This window comes from Mirounga leonina, unplaced genomic scaffold, assembly GCF_011800145.1.
Source record: "Mirounga leonina isolate KUSES-001 unplaced genomic scaffold, KU_Mleo_1.0 Mir_129, whole genome shotgun sequence".
Classification (NCBI taxonomy): domain Eukaryota; kingdom Metazoa; phylum Chordata; class Mammalia; order Carnivora; family Phocidae; genus Mirounga; species Mirounga leonina.
Window position 1 is genome coordinate 25,198,522 of NW_023270323.1, and position 22,821 is coordinate 25,221,342.

General features: G+C 37.8%; 1 protein-coding gene across 5 annotated transcripts in view; it reads right to left on the reverse strand.

The window, feature by feature from the left end:
* The window catches only part of RUFY3 (RUN and FYVE domain containing 3), a 78,808-nt gene that overhangs the window by 29,678 nt on the left and 26,309 nt on the right, over window positions 1-22,821 (reverse strand). For 4 of the 5 annotated variants that reach the window (XM_035004849.1, XM_035004850.1, XM_035004851.1 and 1 more), the window contains exon 2: window positions 231-404. In XM_035004849.1, coding sequence (XP_034860740.1) covers window positions 231-404 — 174 coding nt within the window. Of the gene's footprint in view, window positions 1-230; window positions 405-18,068; window positions 18,123-22,821 lie in introns of all 5 variants that reach the window. The other variant, XM_035004853.1, reaches the window with a different exon arrangement.

Below are 22,821 nucleotides of genomic sequence, written 5' to 3' on the forward strand. Positions count from 1 at the left end.
AGACAGTAATGTCTGTTCCAGCTCTAGCATTTAGTAACCAGTGTTTTGTAAGCCCTGTATGCCCTTTAATTCAACCACATCCCTGTGTCCATATAGGGGGCATTCCAATAGGTTAGTATTACTAATTCAAGCCTCTTATTCTTTGGCTCCATAATGACCGCTTTTCCTCTTGAGCATGTATTGCCAGAATATAGCTGCGTGCACATCTGCATCCTGGGGCCACGGCCTACCCTTCAAGCCGTGTTTCAGGCAGTGCTCCATCACCACGAAGAACTGCTGGAGGGGTGCGTAGTCTGAGTCCAGAGTTCTCCCCAGGTTCAGAGCAGATTCAATCAAGCCCTTGATACTCAGCTTGGCCATGTTCATCAGGTTCATGCGTTCGTTAGCCATGAGATAATTAGGATCTACAGTCAAAGAGGGAGAGGACGGACCATGGTTACCAGAAACAGCACATTTAAAAATTCAGCATGCCACTGTGTTGACATTAGCATCGAAGGTGCAAAAGCAATGCTTGGTAGGGCTGCTGGTATCTTGCTAAGAATGAAGACAGTGGCACCAAACTATATTGTTAGGTTTTATATTCTCTGCCAAGTACTCGCTGTTAAAAAAAAAAAAAAAAAAAAGATGCCAATTTCCCTTAGGAATATTGTTGGTGCAACAGTGAAGCTGCTTATTTTATCAAATTGCAAGCCTTGAGTACAGTCTTAATGTTCTCACCACCACCCCTGCCCCCACCCTAACTTGGGGCTCATCATAGCCCACTACTGCACAGCATTCACACTGGTCTCCGTGATTCCTCTCTGGCCCTGGCCCCTCATTCTCCACAGTTTGTGAAGCGCTCTGAAAATGACAGCCAAGGTAGGAAAACAAAAGTACTTAAACTTTGTTCCAAATATACTATTCACATTATTAGTATTACTACTTATGCTGATTAGCATTATTTAAACTAAGCATTATTAAGTAAACTAAAAATAATTAACAGTATTAGCTCCCCAATTTTTAAGACTCAGCATGCAGTGTGATAAACTTCTTAAGGGACTAAGTACCACATTTTATCTGACAGAACTCAGAACATTCCAGGCACTCACGACTTCCACTTGCTGGTGCCTAGCCTGTGCCAGGGACTGTGTGGGCTGCTTCTGGCAGTTACGATTTCAATCCCTCCTTGTCGGCAGTAAGAGACAACAAAGGCAGAGTCTAAACCCTGGTTCACTGACTCCAAAACCTCTGCTCTTGACCACTATAATCCACTTACAAATGAACCAATGACTCCAAATAATATTTATCCTTCCCTCCTGTTGGCCATTCTTTTACTATCTTATTTAATTCTTGTGACTCTATCATTAAGTATTATCCCTTCTTTTACGGTGGTAAAGCAGGCCAATAGAGTTTTCAGATCCAAGGCCGAAGAGTTCATAAATGGCAGAATTTGGACCTAGATCTGACATGAAAGCTAATGCATCCTCTCAAACATCAAATATATCATATTCTTTAAAAACTAGAAAAGGCGGGACGCCTGGGTGGCTCAATTGGTTAAATGGCTGCCTTCGGCTCAGGTCATGATCCCAGGACCCTGGGATTGAGTCCCGCATCGGGCTCCTTGCTCAGTGGGGAGCCTGCTTCTCCCTCTGCCTGCCCCTCCCCCTGCTCGTGCTCCCTCCCTCTCTGACAAATAAATCTTAAAAAAAAAAAAAAGACTGGAAAAGGCCTAGACATCTATGAACTATTTTACTTCTTCTTAGGATAACAAAAAAATACTAATAAAATCCATACTCCCATAATATAAAAAAGCTACAACATAAAACAGAGATTATTTTATTCAAATTGGCCTTAATTTTCTTCATGTAATGTTTTCATTTGTATCTACTTTCACATCTAAATAAGTAGAATCAAATGCCAAATTCTAAGCTAATTTTCATTAAGTTTACAGACTTGTAGATTTATAATTCCAACTATACAAATCTTGGTTTGTTGTGTTCTCTAATACTTTTAGAGCAATATTTTATATTATAAAGTCAGAATTGGTGTATATTGTCATTAATTCTTTCTTGCACAACAAATTTTTTTTTTTTTTTAAAGATTTTGTTTATTTATTTGACAGAGAGAGACACAGCGAGAGAGGGAACACAAGCAGGGGGAGTGGGAGAGGGAGAAGCAGGCTTCCCACTGAGCAGGGAGCCCGATGCGGGGCTCGATCCCAGGACCCTGGGATCATGACCTGAGCCGAAGGCAGACGTTCAACAACTGAGCCACCCAGGCGCCACCGCACAACAAATGTTTTAAGACTATGCCTCAAATGTGACTCTTTGCTCAGGGCAGGTCAACTTGTCAAGACCAGAACAAGCTCGCAAGATGACACTGAAATACACAAAAATCTACTTCCTAAGAAACAGCCACGAAAAACAACTTTATTAGATATTAATTTCCAACTTTGTTACTGGCATTTATGTGCACTCCAGTGTTTCTAAGACTTATTTATTTTAGAGAGAGAGAGAAAGTGCAAGTGAGCAGGGGGAGGGGCAGAGGGAGAGAGAGAATCTTAAGCAGACTCTGCGCTGAGCGTAGAGCTTGAGGCAGGGCTCCATCTCACGACCCTGAGATCATGGTCTGACCAGAAATGAAGAGTTGGACACTTAACCGATTATATCACTTGGGCACCCTGCACTCCAGTGTTTCTAACCTTCCATAATCACTGGAAGAAACGAATGGCATAGAGGTGTGGGAGTATGCATGAATGTTTGTGGAGAGCAACTAGATTCTCTATTTAACGCCTCCCAACAGATGGCAAGAAAATGTTATTAAGAGAGCTGGATTTGAGACTTTTGCCAGAAGTGGTGATAGATTTATACTTCTACATTGTCTCATCTCATTCTTCTTATAATCATTAGCAAATGTTCAAGACATCTGTTTGGGGTCTGGTGAATAAACTACACAGAAAGATGAGCTAATGCCTAGGGAAATTAAAGTCCTAATAACTTGTACATTATTAGTATGGTGCTATAACCTGTTTGAACTAATCTAAATCAAACACAATCTACTCATTCTTTAGAAAATATTGCTCTCAACTTCAGTACTATTGACATTTTGAGCCAGATAATTCTTTTTTGTGGGGGGCTGTTCTGTGAATTAAGTTTAGCAGCAACCAGACCTTTACCCACTAGGTGTCAGTAGCACTCTCCAGTTGTGACAACCAAGAATGTCTCCAGATACTGCCAAATGCCTGTCCCCTGGGAGACAAAATCGGGCTCCCTCCCCATTGAGAATTACTACTCTAAACAAACAAAAGAAGGTCAAACAAAAATCAGGGTAATTTGAGAATTAGGCATAAAAGCTCAAAAGAATTTACTGCTCATTAATTATTTAATGCAAAAGCTAAAATGATTATTACTTAATGCTTATTATCAAAATTTTTGTGTTGAATAGTATACAAGTGTATGGGCATTACAAATAATTTTAATTACTTTTTTCTAGTTAGTACTAAAGCAAACTACTGAAAATAGTACTTAAAATGAATTATTTTTTACATTTTGTAATGTAGGCTAGTAGTAATGATCACTAAATCACTAACTTGTCATGGGAATAACAAATACTCTATTCAATCGGTTACTTGTCTTAAATCACACTCAAGTATAAAATGATTTTGCAAAACAAATACATGCTGATAAAAAGGGTTTCAGTGACACAATGAGAGCATGGAAGGAGTTCTGAGGGGCAGGTGAAGTTTTGTTTTTTTATATGGGTGTTAGTTATGTGAAACTGTTGAGTGTGTGAAAATTCATTGCACTGAACACTTACAATGTGATCTTTCCTGTATATTTTATACTTTTAACTATAAAAAGTGTTTTTTAAGATTTTGTTTATTTATTTGATAGAGAGAGAGAGAGCACAAGCAGGGCAAGTGGGGAGGAAGAAGCAGACTCCCCACTGAGCAGGGAGCCCGATGTGGGGCTTGATTCCAGGACCCTGGGATCATGACCTGAGCCAAAGGTAGACGCTTAACCGACTGAGCCACCCAGGCACCCCTATAGATGGTTTCTTTTTAAAGTTTTGTTACATTGTATAGGCCAGAAAATGATTTTTAAAAATGCATGACTTTCACAGTGTCATTAGTCATATTTTTTCTATGGGAAAAATATCTAAAATGTTTAACAATGCTAACATTTAACACTATTATTACAAAACTGAACTTTTGTTCATTCATTCATTCATTCATTCATTTTTTTTTTTAAATAAATAGTGAACATCTACTGGGTATTAGATACTATGTTTAATGCTGGGACTCCAGAGATAAAACACCTAGTTCCTGACATCAAAGTGCTTACTATTTATCAAACTTGGGTTACACAGACATCTGAAGAACAAAACAGGACAGCTTACAGAGAAAACTTGAAATTTCACAATAAACATTATCATCTTTGACAAAGATCAATTTTATTCCAGGACAAATAAAATGTTTTTATATTAGGTTAACTATACCTTTTCTATGGAATCAAATGTAAATTTTATATATTTTTTAAGGCTAAGATACTACATGTGATATTAATGTAAAATTTCAGGCAGGCTATATGTAAGTCCGATACAATCTCCTCTGCCTGGATGTGGAAAAGTTTGAGAAGTAGTGCAAATGTACTGCAATAAGAACACTAATAAAAGTATACACAGGACATTACAGGAACATGTACAGAAGAAAGCTATCTGACTCACCCCCTTTCCCTTCATATTTAAAGGGCAGGTATGTGGATATAAGTTCTCAGAGGATAAGGCTGCTTTTTTTTTTTTTTTTAGCTTATAAAGTATGTTTATTCACTCGGAAGCATTTTTAGGCAATTAAGAAATATCCATTAACATGACTATTACTTAACATTGTACTGAGGGTTGTGGAGGAATGCAAATAAAGAAGATAAATTAGAAGCATATAACCTGTGAAAGAGTGGATCAAATATTACTGCTCTCACACGATCTGATTTTATACCCAGAAAATCAAACGAACAAAATTTGTACAAAAATACAGTAATTCAGAGGTAGCAGAGTACAAAATTAATAACAGATATCATTAGGGGGGCACCTGGGAAGCTCAGTCGGTTAAGTGGCCAACTCTTGATTTTGACTCAGGTCATGATCTCAGGGTGCTGGGATAGAGCCCCGAGAGGGGCACTGCACTAAGCGGGGAGTCTGCTTGAGGATGCTCCCTCCTCCCTCTGCCCCATCTCCCGCTCGCACACTTTCTAAAATAAATAAAATAAATCTTAAAAAAAAAAGAAATCATTAGGTGCCATATATTTCAGTAACACAGGATGAGACTTTTGAGTTCGGTCTCCAAGGACAAAAAGACATTAGACAAGGAGGGGTAGGCGTAGAACTGGGAAGGGAGCAGGATGAAAGGAATAGCTTGGGCAAAGGCACCTAAGTATGAAAGAACTTGGCCCACTAAGAAAAATAAAATGGAAAACACGTCAGAAGCTTATGGTGCATATCAGTAAATGCTGTGAGAAGAGATGAGGGAAACAGGTCAAGGAGAGACTGCTAAGGATCTTGGTTAAGGAGTATGGATTTTACCTTAAAGTCAGGAAAGATTTTAATGAGACGTGTAGGTCACAGATTTGAATTTTAGAGGAGCCGTTCCCACAGCCGTGTGGAAGGCGGATTGGAAGGGTGCACGCACTCGAAGCTGCGGAGCAAGGAAGGGTCTAATGCAAGAGCTGGGGGGAGAAACAGAAAGGGGTGGAACGAGAGCGGTCGGTGCTGTGTGGAGAAGCGGGGATTAGCTTTGGGGGACGTGCTAGGGGCAGAATGCCCGGATTTCAGGACCTGATGCCCACTTCGAGGTGAGGGAGAGTAACTTCTACGTTTCTAGTTTTGGTGAACAGACAGGTGGTGACACAAAGCACCTTGGTGGGGAAGGCAGCAGGAGCAGTGGACGAAGAAACTGTACGAAAATGACTCCAGTTACAGTAATAACTGTATGAACTGATTTTCAAACCAAAGTGCTTTCAAGAACACGCAGATCTTCATTAGAGCCCTTCAAGACTGCTAATTTCCATATAAGGAAATCTTAATGAACTTTACAGAGTAATGAGGCTCATTTAGTTAACCGTGATGACAAAAGTGAACCCAAAGTCATATAGCTAAGAAAGACACTGAGTCAAATAATTCTGCAAACCCATCATCTGACCAAGACCCCATTTTATCTCTCTAGTGCAATGACTAAAATTCATACAGAGAAATCTTGAAATGTTTTATGAATAATTGAAGAAAAGAAAGTTATACTTAACATATGTTAATATTGCTATACTGTGCTCAATTTTTCTTAAGGTGGGAGTAATTCATATGCACAGTTACTCTTTAGAACTTCCTGGTTATCTGACACATGAAAAATTTATTCTATATGAGAAACAAAAGTTGTCATATAGAGTTCTTCTAAAGATACCTAAGAACATTAATATGAGATTAAAAATGACAAATTAACAGAAAGAATGAAGACCAATAATTCCTAAATAAATCTGTTTTGAATTTTTTCTGTAATATTTCTTAGAGTATAAAACTGGGTGTAAAATGAGTTGTCCTTGATAGTGGAAGAAATTACTGATAGCACTGAAAAGATCTTGTAATAAAACAACATTTAACTAGACTAATGACACTTATTTGTGCAAGAGAATCATGAACTTTTTACTCAATTCTCATTTGAAAATAATCAATAGATGGGGAGCCTGCCTTAGTCAGTAGAACATGTGACTACTTGATCTCAGGGTTGTAAGCTCGAGCCCCATGCTGGATGTGGAGATTGCTTAAAAATGAAATCTTTCCAAAAAAAAAAAAAATAATCAACAGAGTCTTAGGACCCTTAGATTATCTATATATCCATGTCCATATCTATCTATTCTCCTTAATGCCATTCCAAATATCATATAAATGTCTACTCAAGAGTACCAAAGAGGAAATTCACTTAAGTAACATTTTCTCTGGGTTGAAATCTTAATGAAGTCACAAAAATTTAACAACAAATTCATTTATCCTCATTACTACCTTTCCTCGGTGATAGCATAATCAAAGATGTACTTTGCTACAATCAAGCTTTATCATCAGAAAGATTACATCCACCCACTAATCTTAATCTTTTTGATATTAGTCACCTATCTGCACCAATTAACTTATATGACACTAGGCAAGGAGTCTTATTTCTCTGGGGCCTCAGCTTCCTCATCTGTCAAATGAGAAGGTTAAGCCTGTTCAGTAATTCTTTTAGCTGACAGAAACAACACACACCCATATCAATCACAATGACTCACTGCAGCACCAATTCTCAAGGGGTGGGGTCGTGCATATTATTATCCCTGGAATAGAGAGACAACACGGTTTAGAGAACCCCACAAATGACTCTGATACCAAATGAACTAGATCCTTGCCACTGAACATGTGTTCCTGGCCTCAGCATAGGCGTCACCTGGAGGCTTTTGGAATGGGAAAACTTAGGCTCCAATGGTACCATCGAATTAGGGTTCCACGCCTTAACCAGACCCCAGGGTAATCTGTATGTGCACTAAAAGTTTGAGAAACACTGACCTAGATGACTCTTCTAGCTCCAGCGTATCAGAATTCCATGATTTCACAGACAGCTTCCTCAAGGGCAACCAATACATATATCCATCAGTGGAAAGCCCCAGGAGGAAGGAGTAATAAAGATAAGAACAGAAATAAATAGCACATTAAAGTACTGAGAAAAATCAATGAAACCCAAAGTTGGTTCTTTGAAAAGATCAACAACATTGCCAAACATTTTAGCTTGAGTGACCAATAGAAAAAGAAGACTCAAACAGCTAAGATCAGGAATGAAGAGAAGACATCATTATTGACCTTAAAGAAACAAAAAGGATTATAAGGCAATACTATTATTTAATTGGCAATTATATGCCCAAATATGAGACAACCTAGATAAAATGAAGTTTTTCTTTCTTTTTTTTTTTTTTTAAAGATTTTATTTATTTATTTGACAGAGAGAGAGAGTTAGTGAGAACAGGAACACAAGCAGGGGAGTGGGAGAGGGAGAAGCAGGCTTCCCACTGAGCAGGGAGCCTGATGGGGGGCTCGATCCCAGGACCCTGGGATCATGACCTGAGCCGAAGGCAGACGCTTAACGACTGAGCCACCCAAGCGCCCCTAAAATGAACAATTTCTAAGAAAGATACAAATTACCAAAACTAACTTGAGAAACAGAAATCTATTAACAAGTAAAGATACTGAATTTGTAATTAAAAAAAAACATCCCACAAAGAAGAATCCAGACCAGATGGCTTTACTATTGAAATCTACATAAGAAAAAAGGATTAAAACAATCCTTCCCAAACAATTCCAAAAAATAGAAGAGGGAACATTTCCCAACTTACTCTTTGAGACCAATATTACCTTGAGACCAAAATCAGACGAAGATATAAAAAACTATAGATCAATAAATACCTCTTATGAATACAGATGCAAACTAAATCTAACAACATATAAGAAGGATTATAGAACATGACTAAGTGGTTTTTCAGATGACACCACAAGCACAAGCAACAGAAAAAAATAAACTGGATTAAAAAAAATAAAAAACAATAAAAAAAATTAAACGGGATTTTATCAAAATTAAAAACATTTGTACTTCAAAGGACATCATTAAGAAAATGAAAAGACAGGGGAGCCTGGGTGGCTCAGTCACTAAGCATCTGCCTTCAGCTCAGGTCATGATCCCAGGGTCCTGGGATCGAGCCCCGCATTGGGCTTCCTGCTCCGCAGGAAGCCTGCTTCTCCCTCTCCCACTCCCCTGCTTGTGTTCCCTCTCTCACTGTCTCTCTCTCTCTGTCAAATAAATAAATAAAATCTTTAAAAAAAGAAAATGAAAAGACAGCCCATGGAATGGGAGAAAAAAATCTACAGATCACATCCAGTATCTGGAATATACAAAGAATTCTTACAATTCAATAAGAGAAAAATAACCCAGTAAAAAAGAATGGGCAAAGGATTTGAATAGATATTTCTTCAGAGAAGATATACAAATGGCTAGTAAGTACATGAAAAAAATGCTCATTAGGGAAGTGCAAATGAGATACCACTCCACATTCATAAATATGGATATAATTTTTAAAAAAATTTTAAAAAGGAAAATAACAAATGTTGACAAGAATGTGGAGAACCCTGTGCACCTTTGGCAGGAATGTAAAATGGTGCAACAGCTTTGGAAAACAGCCTGGCAGTTCCTTAAAAGGTTAAATCACAGTCACCAATATGACCTAGCCAATTCCACTCTTAGGTATTATAGCCAATTAGGTATATACCCAAAAGAAGTGAAAACACATGTCCATATAAAATTTGTACATGAATGTTCGTAACAACTTCACTCATAATAGCCTAAAAGTGGAAATGGCCCAAATGTCCATCAATTGACGAGTGGATAAATAAAATGTGGTATGTACGATGAAATACTGTTCAGCAATAAAAAGGGATGAAGTACTGATACATGCCATATTATGCATGAACCTTGAAAACATTATGCCGAATGAAAGAAGCCAGGCACAAAGGGCTCGTGTTTAATGACTTTGTTTAAACGAAATGTCCAGAACAGGCAAATCTATAAAAACAGAAAGTAGATTAGTAGTTGCCAGAACCTGGGGAGAAGAGGGAATAGGGAGTCAATGCTAATGGGTATAGGGTTTCTTTAGAGTGATGAAAATATTCTGGGATTAGGTAGTGGTGATGCATGCACAATTGTGTAAATACTAACCACCACTGAACTGTACAGTATAGAGTGGTGACTCTTATAGTATGTGAATTATATCTCAATAAAGCTGTTCTATAAAAAAACTAGAGACTTACTGGAGGGGAGGAGGGCAGGGGATGGGTTAAATTAGTGCTGGGTTATTAAGAAGTGCACTTGTTGTGATGAGCACTGGATATTGTATTAAGTGATGAATCACTAAATTCTTCATCTGAAACTAGTATTACACTCTAAATTAACTGGAATTTAAATAAAAAGTTGGAAATAAAATGAGGATAACAGCGGTATAAAAAATTAATAATTAAAAAATGGCCACAATAGCCAAACTGTGGAAGGACCTGAGATACCTTTCAACAGATGAATGGATAAAGATGTGGTTCATATATACAACGGAATATTATTCAGCCATCAGAAAGGCTGAATACCCACCATTTACATCAACATGGATGGAACTGGAGGGGATTATGCTAAGTGAAATAAGTCAAGCAGAGAAAGACAATTATCATATGGTTTCACTAATATGTGGAACATAAGGAATAGAGTGGAGGACCACAGGGGAAGGGAGGGAAAACTGAATGGGAAGAAATCAGAAAGGGAGACAAACCACAAAAGACTCTGGACTCCAGGAAACAAACTGAGGTTTTCAGAAGGGAGGGGTTTGGGGAAAGGGGTAACAGGGTGATGGGTATTAAGGAGGGCACGTGTGGTGATGAGCACTGGGTGTTATATGCAGCTAATGAATCAGTGAACACTACGTCAAAAACTAATGATGTGTTATATGTTGACTAATAGAACATAATAAAAAAATTAAAATTTAAAAAAAAATAGAGGCTTAAGAGACATAATAATGTATATCTTGTGTGGATCCTGATTCAAATAAACCAACTGAAAAGAGACATATTTGAGACAAGCAGCCTTTGAAGATGGACTGAATAAATATTAGGTACTATTAAGAAATTATTGTTAATTTTGTTAGGTGTGATACTGAAGTTTTTGCAAATGGAAAGGCATAGTGTTTGGAATTTCCTTTAAAATAAAAAATATTCTTTAAGATAGGATGGGGTTACATCCCAATAAACCCACCGTAAGTTGAAAATATCATGTTAACAATGCATTTAATACACCTAACCTACCAAACATTATGTCTGGCCTAGCCTACCTTAAACGTGCTCAGAACATTCACATTAGCTTACAGTTGGGCAAAATCATCTAACAAAAACCTATTTTAGAATGAAGTGCTGAGTATCCCATGTAATTTATTAAATACTGTACTGAAAGTGAAAAACAGAATGGTTGTATGGCACAGAATGGTTTTCAGTGTACCAACTGTTTACCCTTGTGATTGCATGGACTGACTGGGAGCTACATTTCTCTGCTGCTGCCCAGCATCATGGGAGACTATTGTACAGCTTGGGAAAAGATGAAAATATTTGAAGAATGGTTTCTACTGAATGTATATCACTTTCACACCACCATAAAGTCGAAAAATCATAAGCTGGGGATTGTAAGTATTCCAGAAACAAAAATGTGGAAGTAGATGAAATAAGATCAACAAAGATTGACAATGATTGAAGCTGGCTGATGGAAACTTTAGGGTTCATTATTCTCAATTCTGTAATTAAAATAAAAAGAGGTTCTATTTTTTCTTGCTTCAGACCACAGTTTAACTACCTCCTTATTGTCCTCCCATCTCTGCACATAACCAAAAAACCCCTTCCGATCGGCATTAGCATTGAAAAGAATGAGCTTATTTGGCGATTTAATGTTTCCAAACCATTCTTTTATATACTAACACTCATTCTTAGGCATTGTGAAATAATAATATATATATTATCACATTATATAAATACATATTGGTTTCTACCCGTGATTCCTAACAAAGAGCTCCTAAAACCCTTGTAATTTTCCTAAGTGATAAGAGCCATGGAAGCATATTTTGTTGTAATATTTGATTTTTGTCCTTGGCTCCAGAAATAGTTCCAGAGTTAAAGGTAAAAGGAGCATCTTTTGGAAAGCCCTTAAGGATGTGGGCTGGTTAACCAGGAGAACCAGTCATGTGATTAGAGGGTTGGAACATTCAGCTATACCCCACCCCCCAACTCCAGGAAGGAGAGAGGGTCTGAAGATTTGAGTTCAATCATCAACAACCAATGATTTAATCAGTCATTCCTATGAAATGAAACTTCCATAAAAATCCTAACCCAAAGGGTTCAGAGGGCCTCTGGGTTGGTGAATGCACTGAGGTGCTAGGAGGGTGAAGCACCCAGAGAGGGTGTGGAAGCTCTGTGCTCCTTCCTACTTACTTAGCCCTCTGTATCTCTTCCACCCGGCTGTTCGCGAATTGTGTTCTTTTATAATACTCTGTAATCTAGCATGTAAACTTCTCTTCCTGAGGTCTGTGAGTCATTCTGGCAAATTATCAGACTTTATGAGGGGGGTCACAAAAACCTGATTTATATCTGGTGGTCAGAAGCAGAGGTGACAGGCTAGCCTTGCGGCTGGCATCTGAAATGAGGGGGCGCCTTGTAGGAGTGAGCTCTTAATCTGCACACAGAGCCTGCGTTAACTCCAGGTAGATAGTGTCAGAATTGGTTGGTGTGGGAGCCCCCGCATAACTGGTGTCTGAAGTGTTGTGAGCAGTAGAGGAAAAGAGTGTTTTTCTTTTAGGCATCCATTTCTCTAATCATTAAGATGTCCATTTATAATATTTTCTGAGTTCCCTATGAAAATACACTGGTTTCTTCCTCATTGGGTTCCCATATCATAATATAATCAATTTTTGTTTTGGAAAGTTCCCAAACTCAACACCACAGAATACCTAGAATTCTGGGAACATTCAGAAGTTAGGACAACAGTCAGTCGTCTTTGTTTTGATGCAACATAAGAAATTTAGGAGATAAATACAAATCCACGAGTTCCTTGCTTTGCTCAACTTATTCCACAGAAAGAATTTAAATGTTGGGGGGCACCACTAGACTAGAGCTCTGATCTGGAAGAGTGAGATCTGTTTCTCACATTCCCTGACTGATACTGAGGAAACTTCTCATTTCTTTGTATCTTGGGTGTAAAGTGTTAGGAAAAAGCCTCCTTGGCCCCCTTGTGCTACTACACATCTTTACTGGGTTGTATCAGGACTGCAAGCCCCTGACCACTCTTTTACCTGGGTCATTCGTCAGGACTGTTTATGCAGCTGATAGTCATGACTTACTGCTTTCTATACAAGCAGTGGAGTCTCCAAACTCAGTGTTCCTCAGCTGCAACACAAACCCACCGCATGGGGAGCATCTTGCTGAGCCATATGGTGTCTCACATAAGGGACTCTTATGCAAGACACAAGTGTGCTAATGCTCAGGTTGCTTGCGGTGTCATGAGTAATAAAGTCCTTCGTCTCTGACTAGGAGTTCTGTGTCTTCTTCCAGTACCCAAGAAACAGTATCCGCCTAATTTTTTAGCTTTTAAGTAGGATAAACCCCAGACCTGACCAAAAAATGGGAGTAATCTTGAACCTTAGTTTAACACTTGGAATACTGTATACTTGTGCTCCAATATGACACCCCCCCGTATACTATGGGACTTGAGGCAGACCCTCAGTGTGAAATCACAGAAACACGGAAGAACGTATTCCAAAAGGTGGGAATGGGTGTATGAAGTGAGGTGAAGGGAACAGGAATGGAATGGGGAGGTCTTCCTGGGGACAAGTGGCAAGCACAGGAAGGGCCTCTAAGCTAGACTCGGAACAGGCAATGGGAACCACCGTAGGATTTGAGTAGAGTAGTAATCAGAAATTGAAGACGATGAGTCTGAGAGGATAATGCAAAGTGAATTTAGGGGAAGAGGACCAAAGCTGTCTGCCAGAACTGTACCTGTTAAGGGAACAGAAGAGTCACGAATAATCCAAGATTTTTGCCCTGTGAGACCGGAAATGAAAATGAAAAAACTGAGTATCTGTTTTGGGGGTAAGGGGTAAAATCAGCTTGGTTTTGAATACAGTAAAGGACATTTATGTGGAAGTATTCTCAACATATTTTTCATCAAATGGTTGTAAATACAAATTAAAGATTGAGGCTGGATAATCACTAGCATAGGGATAATAGTGACAATTATTAGATGCTTTCACCAGAGGAGATGGTTTAAAGAGAAATAGAAGGATGCAGGGTTAGTGGCCCAGTCTTTAGAGGATGCCAGTAATTGTATGCTGGAAACAGAATCTAAAATAGAGTCATTTCAGGAAAAGCTCTTTTTCTTATATCTGTGCAGCTAGAGCATTTTTCAAACTAAAGGTCACACCCCTCAGTGAAGTATAAAATCGATTTACTATGTCCCTTATAGTAAGGTCATGTATTGTTTTACGAAACGTATGTTCTGGATACATACAAATAAATGATGTATGTACTGAGTTTTGATGAAAACATATTTTTACAGTGGGTCTTGAGTCAAATAAGTTTGAACTTTGGTGCAGTGGTTAAGGGCACAAGCTCTGCAGGAAGCCTGTGGGAGTTTGAACTTGACTCGAACTCTTCCCTGTGGGACTCTGGGAAAGTTTCTTACCTCTTTGCTTCTTCCTTGCACTTTTTATTTTGAGATAATTGGTAGATTCACATGCAGTTGTAAGAGATAATAGAAATTTCGTGTACCCTTAACCTAGTTCCCCCAAATGTAACATCATGCAAAACTAGAGTACATTATCACAACCAGGATACTGAATTACAGTCAAGACCCACAATGTTGCCATCAACACGAGGATCCCTCATCTTGCCCTTTTAAAGCCAAACCCACTTCCCTCTAGCCCCTTACCCTCTCTTAACCCTTGGCAACTACTATTTTCCATTTTTATATATAAGTTTTATCACTTCAAGAATATTATATAAATGTAATCACACAGTATGTAACTTTTTAAGTTGCCCCCCCCACCCAACTCAGCAAAATTCCTTGGCTATTCATCCAGGTTGTTGGGTGTATCAATAGTTTATTCCTTTTTATTGCTGAGCAGTATTCCACTGGGAACCTCTTTTAACTGCAGGCCTCACTTTCCTCATCTATGAAATGATAATAGGGTTTTGAAGATTAAACAAATTTGTACATGTTAAGTATTTAGAAATGCTTAGGACACACTAAGAACAAAACATTGTTAGCTATTAAAATTATTATGGTTCTCCATAAATAAGTGTTAACAATTTTATTTAAAATAAACCCTTACTGAGTGACTATGTGACACAGTGCTAGATGCTAAGAATATCTCTTAGATATGTTCTTTCCATTTTTCAAGATGGTAGACGTTAAGTCTTAATCCAGAAGAAAATATGTCAAGGAATCAGTAAGCAATCTTGACCAAGTAATATTTCACACAGGTATATTATTTCCCTAATTCAAGTAACGTCCCAACCATTTCAACGCTCAGAGAGATGGATGGTAATCCGGGTAACTGTGAATTCAGTCTGTTTAAGAGGCTAGTAATGAGTACAGAAAGGAATTAATATTTATTGAGAAACTAAAGATGGTAAACATTGTGCTTGTATTATTTCATTTGATTTTCATAATTTTCTAATGAGTTTCCAAACTTTTAGACACAAAGTAATAGTATATAATGAGATGAGATGCCACATAATTGATCAGTGTGGAAAGCATGATACCTCTCCACCCTAAGAAGACACTTCATATTCTATTAAATACGAGTTATAGACACATCGAATGTAAAGCCAACCATCACTGTAAGAAATCAGTTCACCAGAAAAAACTTCAATCTTGACAAAATTTAAACAAAACAAAACCCAAAAGCTAACAGTTCTAATCTGCAACCTCCTAGAGTTTGTTATTTTAAAAAGCAAATTTTCAGGAGGCTGGAAACCAGAGTTAACACTTCATCTACTAAAAAAAAGACAACTGTTAGGGCACATCCATAATAACAGATGAGAAACAGAACTGAAACCGCTCACAGTGAAGGTCTCCTGAAAAGAGCTGAGCCTCTATACATCGTCAGCTTTCTCAGGGGAGAAAGAAACTGGGATCCATCCCAGACCCTGAGCTGCTAAGTGTGTTATGTATGGGCAACACTCCTTAACTCATGTTTATTCTTGTTACAAGTATGCATTTATAAAATCTCTTAAGTTATGTAATAGTACAGTAAAACTAGCATTTCACATAACTGAAATGAGGCAAGAGAAATAGAAAATGATAATAAAAAAGGGATGAAATGACTCAAAAGTTAATAAGTAAAGCCATTTCCCTCCCCCCATTCTGATTTTCTTTTTTTTTAAACTACATTCCAGAAAGACTTTTCTGTAAATACATTCTTGACCAACATTACCATATATTATGTGACTGGTAATCTACTAGGATCATCAAAATATTGAGACAGTTTACATCTTCTAGTTTTTTTTATATGTTACACTGGTACAATTCATTTATTTCCCTTTCTGATTCCACCTACGATAATCATTCACAAAAATTCCCACAAAAACAAAATGAAAAAGAGGAGGCTGCCTCTCACAGTAGGCTTGATTCTTGAAGTAGTACTATGTATTAAAGAAATGGAATTTTGACAGGTTGAGTCCTAGGGAAGAAGTCTTCAAGAAGGACATAGATTTGTTGGCTTTTATGCAGCACTTTTCTTTAGTACCTAGTCTATTAAAGGAATCAAAACCTTACACTTGCGTGGTGTCTGGTAAATAATAACAGCAGCTAACATAATAGTAAACGCTACTCACTGAATGAATCAATACCCTCCTCTTTGTTTTCCTTTGTCTATGAACTATCAATCAACTGTGCAATACTGATTTTTTCACTGAATTATACATAACCAGTTGCAATAAAAGCAGAATCAAAGATGGAATAAAGACACCGTTTGACTATAGGAAATGAGATGAAACTTAAAATAATTTACTCATTCAAAGTAAAGTGCTGAAGAAGAAGCTACTGGACATCAGTAGTCTTGTCTGATGTGACCAAAGGGACTGAGCACAGTACCACCCCAAGTCTCACATGGACACTGAGAAGTTTAAGACATACAAGGATTTTACACTTGAACTAGGATGATAAACACACAAGAAGTAGAGAACAAGTAAAAAGCCTTAAGCTCCAAGTCCTGCAGGGCTTGGGTGAATGGAGAAATGAATATGGGCCACGGCTGTCAAGGAGCACTTCCTTCAAGATGCTCCCATCTGGATTTGTCGGGTGGTAGTGGGGGTGGGGAGGGCAAAGCGAGAGGAGGGCAGTAAATGCTCCAGGTGGAATGCTGCAGGAGCAAGGCAGGAGAGGAGGCTGACGCACTCAGGTGCAGGCAATCAAAAGGCCAGTCTGCACGCAGGGCAGGGGATGTGTGTGTGCTGAAGCTGGGGGACCTTTAATGCCCAGGCAAAGTGGGAGAATGTAAAATGATAGAGTAACTGAGCCAAACTTCAATTTTTCTATTTTTATTATAAAATGTGTAAATTACCTTGAGGTCCCTAAAGTTAGGTGCCGATTACAGAAGAAACTATTCTTGGGGACGCCTGGGTGGCTCAGTTGATTAAGCGGCTGCCTTCGGCTCAGGTCATGATCCTGGAGTCCCTGGATCGAGTCCCGCACCGGGCTCCCTACTCGGTGGGGAGTCTGCTTCTCCCTCTGGCCCTCCCCCCTCTCATGTGCTCTCTCTCTCTCAAATAAATAAATAAAATCTTAAAAAAAAAAAAAAGAAAAAGAAACTATTCTTGGTTTGGGGAACCTTCATATATTGGAACTTATGTGCTACTTTTGAAAGTAATTCCACCATGAAGTAATGCTATTACAGGACCAAGCTAAAAGTGCTGAATGTTACGGAAATCCACAAATCTGAACAACATTCCAGACTGGATACTTCAGATTCCTGGGATCTGTTTGTTTTTGACTACTGTGGAATTAACAGGAATATATGTTTTCACGAATGATAAAAAGATTTACATCTTCCCAACAAGTAAATGAAAAAAAAATAGCCATAGAAAAATTTGATATATCTTGAAATAAAGTCCCCTCAAAACATGTTATCTGACAAATATCCTAAAGGAACAGCATAAACATATACTTATGACACTGTACTTGGAACCACAAGGAGAAAGATTTTAAATGCAAGATTCTGAAAACCCTAGTCCTGTACGAATGAGGTACCTGTATGGAAAATATGGCAAATATTTTTTACTATTCCAGTTATTGCCATGGGAAATAAAACCTAGAGCTGACAGTCTGGCTTATGGAAAACAATCAAAAGGTGGTTAGAAATTAAAAAAAGAAAAGAAAAGAAGAGAAAGAAAAAAAAGACAGGAAGAAAGAAAAGAAAAAAAAAGCTGAAAGATGTTGGTGTGGCACGCACCTTCTGTATCATCGCGCATTTGCTCCACCAAATCTGTCAAATCCTCCCAAGAGTCTTTGCAAACGGCAAAAAGAAAGGAAAAGAAAGATAAAATGTCATGCAAGCCAAGAAAGAAAAGTGCTATTAAAAACACGGTTTCAAAAGGGATAACTGAAAGGGAGATTTCCTAGAATGCTTTCAACTTAACTCAGAGATTAACAGTGAAAAGGGCTGCGAACCTACCCAAGGAGGAGTAGGACACTAAGCAGAGATATCAACTAAGACTATTAAATGTTTCAAAGCTAAAATAATTTCAAAGTTTCTAATAAAAGGAAACAAAGATGCATATCCCATAAAAAAGTAACAAAGATTTTTTTCCATTGAAAATCAAGACTAGGCTGTTCCTATTTTTAAGTGCATACAACACTGACTTCATTCAACATTTGTTTTGACCACATCAGTGAAGCCGGAAAATATGTGAAATGCATTTTAGACTCAGGCCAAATATCATGATACAAACTAGTGACTCTTCTTAAAATAACCAAAGAAAAATCTAAATACCTTTCCCAAAGCCCTCCACCCCACGGTTCTTCCCCAAACCAAAAGAAAGGAGAAGACGCTGCTTTGAAGACAAAATAAATCACTTATAATACAATACAGATATTTATTCAGTTAAAAGTACTCCCTCCTTCTACTATATAAATTCAGTGTTCTTATACACAGAATATTCCATGTGAGGCAAAAGGACAGGAAAGAACACGAAGATTACAAATATAATAGATATTTCTGTGTCTTAAAACTGTAAGATGACTATTTGGAAATAAATTTTGAGAACTTACGGAAATTTTTAAAAAAGCAGACTAGCTTCATCCTTCAGTAATTCTGAAGCTATTATATTGTACACAACTGCAATATTCATATGCAAACTCACAAAGTCATGTGAATTTCATATGTATAAATATGCAGCAAATAAAGAGAAATTGTCAGAGGATGAAGCACAACAAAAACGAGAAAATGGGCAAAGAATACTTTGTCCACCATAAGCCTTCCTTCTTGAAAAATTTACTACAGAAACCATGATAGGGTCTGAGGCAATAACACAGATTCATGATCTTGGAAAAGAACTTATCATTTGTCCTGCTTTCTCACTATTTATTAAGTTATCACTGTAATTTAATTGGTTAATTTTTACTTCTGATGTGATATAGTGATTTTTCAAGTGGGCTATAAGGGTACATTCTAGTGTTAAATAAATACATAGTTATAAAAATGTGATACAAATAAAATTTAAATTCAGAAAATTTAAATTAGATGAGTATCTAATAACGTGACATGTGATTAAAGTTGTAGACTGTTGGTTAGACCAGACCTGGGGACAGGGAATATAAAAAGAATGCAAGTATTGATAACTTTTACACTTGTATTGTCTCCCAATTAAAAAGTCTAGAAATTAATAATTAGAAAACCACAGGAGTAGGGCACAGAAATCTAGGATTAAATCCCTAACTTGCGTCAACATCCCAAGCAAGTCACGGTGGTTCAGAGAACAGATGCAGGAGCCGGATCCCTGGGGCTGACATCCTAGTTCCACTCCTAATGGCCATATGACCTTGTCCCTTACTTCATCTCTTTTTCCTCAGTTTCCTCATTCTATAAAAAAGGGAAAAGAACAGTATCTATCTTACAGCACTGTTATGAGGATAAAAGGGTAAGCACAGGCCCCAATCCTTCATGTTATTATTTTCTGGCCAAATATATTTTGAAATTCAGATTATTTTTTTAATTTTAGAAAGGTAAAATGGTAAATATGGAGGCCAAAAAACATGCAGAACTAGCAGGACCTAGGGCAGTATCTTACAATCAAGCACATTAACATTCCTGTGGGAAATAAATGAATATTCAAGTTAAATAGGAGAAATAAAAACTATAAATAGCCTCAAATAAATTCAGGTCATGTTTTAGCACCAAATGAGTCCAGGCAAATTGATGAAAAATGCTCTTGGTTTTCAGAGCTTTTCTGGATTCTGCAATTGTGGTTATGTATGTGTAAAGCACTAAGATAGTGTTTCATATAGAAAAAGCACAGTATCAGTGTTAGTTACTACTATTTTAAAATAAATTAGTGTTAAAATACATTATATATTTTTTTCCATATATCATTTTCGCATAGAATCTCCTGACAATATGCTACAAATTTTTATTATGTAGGAATGTACTCTTAACCACCACATGAGTTTACTCTAAAGACTTGCTATGTTGACCTTGTGAAAGTCAGTAAGGTGGGTATTTCTATTTTATCTGACATTTTCTTTGCCTAGAAACTGTATTTGTCACCTAATAAAATAAAAGTCTACCTAATCATTAAAGCAAAATATAAAGGCCCTCCGAGACTTGTGCACAGAAGAGTTCTGGAAAGTGAATTTCTAGGTAGGAAGGGGTGGTGAATACAAGGGGTCTCTCTGACTTTCCCCCTGCCATGTCCCATCTCCAGCAGTTTCTCAGTCTGTTTCAATCAGATATATTTTCTGTTATGCTTTTAAAAAGTTATGAGTATCAGAGTGATGGAATCAATTTAAAAGAGCCCTCCTCCCTGAAGGATAAAAAAGGTGTGTTTTCTTCTTCTAAAGTTGTTCTCCACTTACCGTGGCATGCTCAGTATTTTATTGCAATAAAGAATGGATACTGTGATGTTCTTTTATAATCTTCTCAAAGAAGGATTTATAAAATATTTTAAAAATTATGCCCCCTGGAATATGTTCAAATTATTAAAACAACAACAATGAAAGTATCTAATACATGAATCGAAGATGATAGTACCATGGACAATTCTTGTCTTTTCCCCAGAACATTTCATTTTTTTAGGGATAATACTTTGTTGCTTTTGAGCATGTTTTACCTGATCGAAAAATATATATTAACTTTGTGTCATATAATACATATTCACAAATTTCAGAGAGCAATAATCTAAAGGCTAGCTGATACAGAAGATAGGCCTGCATTAAAATTTTTCTATAGATAGTGCATAATTCAGAGCTGTACCAATCAGAACTATGCCAAATGTGTACTGTAAAGTTAAATAGTAAAGGGAGCTTCCAAAGTTACTCTGGCTAAACACACAGCCTCAGTTCCCACTCAAAACACTGATTGACAAGGAAAAGAGTTGCATAGCTTGGAAATGCCAAATGGATTGTCACTGTAGGTGGTGCCCTGAGTCTGGTAATGAAATATCAGGACCACCACCCCACTTTAAATGCTTGGATTAAATGGTTAAAAATGCTGCACTAACAGACTCCTGAGATGCACATGAACAAAGACATTTTTTAAAGTCAAGAGGGAAGAGACAAGGCTGGAACTGTTCAAGGGCCCCAAATTAGGAAGCATAGCTTATGAGGTTCAGTGAACTATTTTCTTGGCTATCATCCTGTTTCAGGTCTAAGACTGACTAAGTCAGCAGACTAATCAGGTAGTACTGTAAAACATTCGCTCACTGGCGATGACAGTGTAGTCAGGTAGGTGCCCTGGCTTTGACATTGATACAGATTTGGGGTGCGGCCACTGTTGTCACAAGGCCTTGGGCCCTGCGTACTTCCATCTTTTTTCTCTGGATGAGGGAATTAGCTGAAGCTCCTTCTCTCTTAAGAAATGCTTAAATGAGCTCAAAGTGCCCCTTCATGATTTACACGTCCAGGGCTGTGAGGTCTCTCTTCTTCTTGATATATTCTTTTTTCAGGAGTGTCATTACTATAGACAACCAAGTTACAGTCAAGTTTAGAGACAAATGTAACCAAGTTACACTGTCTCCTTGAGGCTAGGTGGCTCTGATTTAAAAGTGTATTACAGTTTCTTGGGGGGAAAGTCTTCTTGAAGGTCCAACTACTGATCATAAATAACTCTTTAAAGGACTGTTGTGAAAATAAAAGCTAACTAATTTAAAGTACTTAGCACACCTTAGGTATTCAATGTCGACTTTACCTTTACAAGAAACCAACATGTGCCCTGTATTCTCATTTGGCTAACAAGCTGGATTCTTCTAAGTATATTTGCCATAATTAAAAAAGAAAACAGAGAGTGGGATTAAAAAAAAAAAAACAAACCTAAAGTACATATTAAACACAGTGGAAAAAACAAGTCAACACAAGCAGACCAAATGACAAGTTTAACAGCTGAAGTGCTGTTACACTAACTAATAATACAATTAGCTTGGTAATATAAAAGTATAGGAACTATCAAACTAATTTTTAAAAATGCTAAGAGGTTCTGTTCTAATAAATCAGTAATTTAGGCAAGATCTTTTCCCCACAGTAAAAACAAAAATATCACAAATGGTCCTGAAAAAAGTAACATTAAGTGACTGTGATCCTGTGATTTATAATATGAAATCTCTACTTGGTCTTCCTCCCCAGTCCCTGACACAGGGCTCCTGAAACCCTTGTAAATTCCTAAGTGATAACAGCACTAGGAGCATCTTCTGTTCTAATGAGGTGACTCTGGGTGGGCTCCTGGATGGGGGCTGGTCCCCAGAAAGACCAAGCCATGGTTATAAGCTTGGAATTTTCAGTGTGGGACCCACTTCCCACTTCTTTAGAGAGGGGAAAGGGGCTGGAAATGGAGTCTACTGATCATGCCTATGTGGGGAAGCCTCCCCAAATCCCAGTAGTATGGGGTTTGAAAGCTTTCCAGTTGGTGAACACATCTACATACCAGGAGGGTGACATACCCCAAATCCACTGGGAAGAAGCTCCTGCATTTGAGACCCTTCCAGACCTCTCCCTAT